This window comes from Sphaerodactylus townsendi, linkage group LG01 (genome assembly GCF_021028975.2).
Source record: "Sphaerodactylus townsendi isolate TG3544 linkage group LG01, MPM_Stown_v2.3, whole genome shotgun sequence".
In the NCBI taxonomy this organism is placed as follows: Eukaryota; Metazoa; Chordata; class Lepidosauria; order Squamata; family Sphaerodactylidae; genus Sphaerodactylus; species Sphaerodactylus townsendi.
The window spans coordinates 135,382,014-135,388,329 of record NC_059425.1 but is presented as its reverse complement, the minus strand read 5'-3'; the positions used below and the strand labels follow the sequence as shown (position 1 = coordinate 135,388,329).

The following is a 6,316-nucleotide window of genomic DNA, read 5'->3' as shown; positions in this document are numbered from 1 at the left end:
AAAAGTAGAAGGGTGCATTTATGAACAACATAATATCAAAAATTCATCTGTACAAAATTGAATAAAGAATTTACATTTACAATTTTATACAGCTTATGTAAAATTATAAATATTTGGGATTACACAATTAAAACTTAAGAAATAATGCCATTAAATGCCATTGACAGAAATGTTGCAGTTGCCCAAGCCACACTTGGATCTGCTAATAACTTGGCTACAAGATCCTGCTTTACAGCAGGGCTCCACTTTTGGATATATCTAATAATTCATTTTTATTAGGCCGCAATGTATTTCCTACCGTTGTAAAGAAATACCAGACCGTATCTAGGTTCCCTTATTTGCAGTCACAAAACTGCTTACAGAAAGGAATCTCTTGAAGTCTACCTGTTAATTCCCCTCATGGCAGGGCATTTAGTATTGCCTTAGAGAATAGTATTCTATATTTGGGAACCATTAGAAACTTACAATATACAGGCAGGGTCTTCAAGATTAAAAGGGCCAAATAATATAAGGAACATACTCTTAGCACTCTGCAACACATGCTCTGTTTATCATATTGTAAGACATTAAATTTTATTTGCCTGTGTGCAGAATAAAGATCCATTTGATTAGGGTTTCAAGAGGAAGGCCCATTTTTGTAGTCTGTTGTCCACCAATTACAGCCATAAACTTTGAAAGCCATATTTGGCCAGGTAGTACAGATAGCAAACCCCTGATGAATGATGGATCTTTAGTCTAAAGGAAAAGGTTGCCTTAGCCCAATTTGAGATCATGAAGCTGTCAGGCCTGTGCCTGACAGCTGAGGGGTGGCGGGCATTTGCAAGGGGAACTGTGCTTTAATCTCTGCAGGTGTCCAGCACTCACCCTCTCCTTTGCCGGCTGCCTTCGTAACCTGGAAAGGCCGATCTTATCACCTGGGAAGTGGGAACTGTTCCCAGGCTTTGTAGTGGGAATCAAGAGAGCTGTTTGGCTACAGGGGACAGGGAACCTTGGGAATATAGGCAGTAGTCTTGAGCAGGAATCTTCAGATTCATCTTTGCTTATGTTTACCTTTTGAATCGAAATAAAGACTTTAGAGCAAATCTATAGTTTTTATTATTTTCGGACCTGAGGTCTGACAGAAGCCTGTTTTAGGTTCATAAAAGCTGTGTAAAGTTTTGCACTAGATGGTTTGGTACATTTTTCTATAAGAAGGGTGAGTACTACACCATGGTCAATGGTAGAGGCCCCCCATTTGAAACCGATCTGGGAGAGCATAAGTACTTGGTCTCTATCAGCCAACATAGAAACTGAAGTCTCCATAGGCACCTGGTGGGCCACTGCGAGTAGCAGAGTGCTGGACTAGATGGACTCTGGTCTGATCCAGCAGGCTAGTTCTTATGTTCTTAACTTCCTAAACAGGCATTCATTTCACCCATTAACAAGAGAAATGTGTCAGAACATTCTGCTGGAATAGAGGATATCCTCCAGAGGTTTTCAAATTATAGCCCTCCAGATGTTCATGGACTACAATTCCCATCAGCCCCTGCCAGCATGGCCAAGTGGCAGGGAATTGGCAGGGAATTGGCAGGGAATTGATGGGAATTGTAGTTCATGAACATCTGGGGGGCCATAGTTTGAAGCCCCCTGTCTAGACACAGTGTCCTGCTACATTAGGGAATAATCACCAATAGACATCCCTGGTGAAATATAAATAGTAATCAAAATTGAAGAATGGCTCTCAAATTCAAGTTTTAATACATATTGTAGAGCTAAAACCAATTCTAGTCAATGGCATCTAAGAACGAAAGAAGTTAAACAAGTGAGATCACTCTTAGGTATGATTCTCCTAGAGCTAGGGAGCGCAGGGCTGACATGAGATATAAAACCTGAAAAATATAAATGTTCCTTACACCAGATTTCTTGGAACAAAATGTCTAATGAAATCCGGGACTTCATGGGATGAACCATGGGTGAACCAACCAGTTAGGTTCCATGAGAAAATGTTCAGGACTAAACTTGAAGACTGGTAGTAGGCTGAATACAGTAGTTGAGCTTCTTTTCAATTATAATATGTAGCGCAAGGGGAATCATTGATCTAGAACAGGGGTCTCCAATCTATGGCCCTCTAGAAGTTCACAGACTATACCATCAGCTCTGCCAACTGGCCATGCTGGCAAGGGCTGATGGGAATTGTAGTCCATGAACATCTGGAGGTCCAAAGGATCGAGAGCCCTGGTCTAGAAAATTATGGATCTTTGACTTTGATAGAAATAATAGCATCAAAATGGTTTTGTACCTTTACGACGATGGCTTGGAGAAAAGTGTGGGGGCAAGAATTCTTAGAAGCTGTTGAACTAGAGCCATAACATCTAGCAATTTGTTGCAGCTGAACAAAGCAATGGCATTCAGATTGGAATGCAAAGCATCGTGTCTATTCATCATTAGAAGAGCAGAGTCCAACTGATCATAATTAGTCTTAACTACTTGGTCTATGTGAAGCTGTTCTACCGTACTAGTAGAACAAAAAGGACCCCTGCTGCTATTTGTGGAAATCTGCTATTACAGATTACATGCCCGCATAAGAGGCAGGCTATTAAACCTCCCAGGCTTGAAGTGAGCCAGGGGTAATCAACAAGAAGTCCCTGCAGTAATAACAAAGCTGCTTTTTGTTTCTGTAGTCAGTTTTTGGTGTGCAGTATTGCCGTGGGCTCTCTTTCCCTTCCATAACATGGCATTTTAGAGAACAGGGAAAGAATGGGTCTGCATGTTTGTATACAAAGGGAAGCAGGTTGGGAAACCCTGCTGATTAGGGAGAAAGCCTGAAAATCCCTGTTGGCAGATTTCCTCTGAAAAAAGGAGCCACAGTCGCTTGTAACAAAACAAAACAAAAAAATCCAGTCAGAGCATCATCATGTAGTAAATAACTTCTGACCGCCATTAAGGGCTCTCCTGCGTAACACCATCTTACAGCATCTCTTAAAAGTCAGACAACAGCCAGTAGAGCGTTTAGGCTGAGTATCTTAAGAGGACCAACAAAGAAGCTCAGGGTATCTAAAGGAGAGAAAGAGAACAGCTGCCCATCCCGCAGAGTCAGAAGGGTTTTTTCAGGCAGTCATTCCACAGATTGAGCACCACCAAAGCACAAGCCCAACAACTACAGAGTGATATAAAAGCATCACAGTACTGGCAGTCTTAATACTGACGGTGTATTGGTATGTTCCAGGGTTTGCTTAGTGGCACAACCAGAGGGCTCTGGGCACACAGAGATTCCTTAATTTTTTAAAGTAATTCTTTAGCTCTGAGCAAGAGAGAAGACAACTCAGCACAACTTCTGGTCTTTGAAACACATATATTTTAGAGCAGGCATTGAAGAAATCTTCTCATTACATTTTAGTTATAGGTGTGATTCCTAGAAGTTTCATTCCATTAGCTAGAATGGAGCGTGCAGCTTGGAACAGAGAGATCCTTGCCTGCGGAAGAGATGGGGAAGACAATCAAGTTAGTGTATAAAAACTGTTATCTTTTTAAAAGCCATTTCATGGAAATAAAGACTTAACAGGCAGGTTTTGAAGCACTTTGGAGGTGCTAATGTAAGAACAAGAGTGAATGTCCAACTTGCACTAAGAACCATATCGTCATTAGTTTAGTGTTCATTAGTGAATGGTGAAACCACCCCCAAGTGCACGAGAAGCACATACACATGTGTTGGTATTCTGAACTCATACTATGCTTATGTTCATAAAAATAACTAGGAGTGGGTAATATACTCCGTATTGGTGTCACACTCACCTCTCTGCACTGAATGCTACTTCCAACTCTAGAGAAAGGTACATTATTGGAACGTGTGAAAGGAACTGCTGTGTGGAAGGTTAGGGTACATGGGCGTTAATACAGAAGCTCTGGGAAGTGGACCCCTTTTAAACGGAGTGCTAGCATAGATCTAGTCAATGATATGTATCCTGAAAACACAGATGCTTTCCCCCACAATTATTTATCTCATGCTGCTTTTGTTTGCATGTCAGAGGCTATTTATTATAAGGAACCCAATGCTTTGTTCCAAAGATAGGACAGTTACTATTTGGTAAAATACAAGAGGCTGCCCCCACCGTTGACCTTTGCAATGAAACCATCAAAGCAAGTGCAACTTGTGTCTTTAGGCTTCTCCTAAAAAGTTGGGAGAGGAAGCCACTGCAAGGTGACAGCATATTGGGATTATTATTTTACTGGTGTTGCAAGAAACTTAATCAGCAGATGATAGTTCCCAGGACTAACAGGATATTAAACTGATTCAGAACTGACCACCGTTGTTTTGCCTGATTAAACTGGTACAGAGTAACTCTCTGTCAGCTAGACGAAAAAGGAGAAAATGTTGAAGACAGACAATCCCCTTCTAATGAGTAGCACATGTCTTGAAAACAGCCTATAACGAAACTCTGGGAATGTGAAAATGCATACAAATGTAACTTTCTTTTAACCAACTGACTGAGTCAGCAGACGATCAATCAAATAAAATTTCTTTTATTGGATTGACAAAACCAGCTTTCCACCTCCAGAATTTGTGACCCTTCCCCGGTTTGGCACAGCACAACTTGGAGTGCAGGTGGTGTTACGAAAACAGCACTTGAGAGAGAAAATGATCATGTGTGGGTAGAGGGAAGAAAAACAGATGTGCTCATTGAGTTTTATACTCAGCTTGATTTTGGATGGGGATTAAACAAGAGTTGAGCAAAAAAAAAAAAGAAACGAAAGGACTGAGCCGTGACCATGTGACAGCTTGACCTGAGCTGGTGATCTACAGAAGAGCATCAATGTTCAGCTCAACACTGTAGATACCACAGTAGACTATCTTTAATCCACCAGCTCCTAGAGGAGGTTTTGTGTAGTTTTATTTTTTTATGAAAATGAAAGCCATGCCCTGTCTAAATTATCTTGCATTGTACCAGGCTATTTGGAAGATATTTTTTTTTCAGCAGGCATCGGTGCGTAGGCAGTATCTGCTTGGGAGCTGTAGTGCATATGCTGTGCCTCTTGTCCACTTTTAGTGCATAGCTGAGAACAGATTTTAAACTAAAAACTGGGTTCTGTATTCAACCACCTGTTTCTGATAACAGAAGGGAACCATCAGTTGAAAGGGAAGCAGAGGAGATATTTCCTCTGATTTCCCCACTCAAATTTCAACCCCCCATTTTGCTCTCTTGTTGTTCATAACTGCCTGCTGCCTCTCCTTTTCCCAGAACACACATTTCAGGGGCCTCTATAGGCTGCCACAAGTGGAAAGGCGGAACAAAAAATCCCACTGAATGATCTCCAGTCACAGCTTGCAGATTTTTAAGATGCAAACTCATGTCAGGTGATGCCATTCAAGAAAAATGAAGAACAGTAAAAGGACACCTGTTTACATTACCTCTGCTAATTCCGGAACACTGCCTTTCACAGGCAGCACTTTATGAGCCACAGCTGCTAAGCGGCTGAAACAGAAACAGTAAGGCTGAAACAGAAAACCTTCACAGGCTGTAATCTTTACTGCACTGGCTGGGGAGGGAGGCTAACAAAGCTCAGCATGATTTCCTTCTGATTAAACATGCCTAGAAACTGGCCACACGAGAACATGCTTGACTGCAAAAAGAAGACAGAATATTATGAGAAGGAACTCACGGCCTTGGACTCTTGGACTGCTTTGACTTTCATTGAGTTGTTACTCATATATAGAGACTGCTAATATACTCAGACAATGCCAAAGAGAATGCGGTTTCTGTATGTTCATTTTCCAGATAAAATCAAATGGCTCTAAAAGGCAAGTGCACTTTAATGCTTGACTAGATGAAATGCTGAAAATCCTTTACAGGATTTCCTCGAGGCTTTGGTTGTTCTTTTACAAGGGCCCAGGGAGATCCCAACACTTGTGTGTGTGTGGGGTGTGTATGTGTGTGTGTGTTTAACTCCTGCACCCTAGGGAACACCATTCTCTATTAACAGCACCTGGTGTTAGGGGGACAATTTCTATCTGGGAAACAGCAAAGGATGGGAGTGTTAATGCTCTGTCCCAAGGTCCATCTTCACCAATGGCTGCTTTTAAAGAAAACCAAACATCCTGATCCAGTCTCAGATCTTTTGGATTCTATACAGTAGAACCCAAGACTATATATTGTTGGTCTCAGTAATTGAAGTAAAATCACTTCATAAGAGGCCTCTGGGCAAAATGTCTTCATCAGAAAATGGACTTAACAGACCATTTAAGGAAAGCTCCATAAAATTATCTGGGGTTTTTTCTAGTTGAAGTGGGTTCAGGTTCTATGAGCATGTACAGAAACAAAAGAACAGGGACTCATTAAAT

The 6,316-nt window shown here is 41.3% G+C and overlaps 1 protein-coding gene across 2 annotated transcripts in view; it reads right to left on the bottom strand.

Annotated features, from left to right (window-relative positions):
* Positions 1–6,316, bottom strand: part of RARS2 (arginyl-tRNA synthetase 2, mitochondrial) — a 32,776-nt gene continuing 26,460 nt past the window's right edge. For both annotated transcript variants that reach the window (XM_048494762.1, XM_048494771.1), the window contains 2 exons: positions 5,387–5,450; positions 1–3,452 (listed from right to left, as the gene is read on the bottom strand). In XM_048494762.1, the coding sequence (XP_048350719.1) occupies positions 3,366–3,452; positions 5,387–5,450 (151 nt within the window). In that variant the 3' untranslated portion in view covers positions 1–3,365. The remainder of the gene's footprint in view (positions 3,453–5,386; positions 5,451–6,316) is intronic.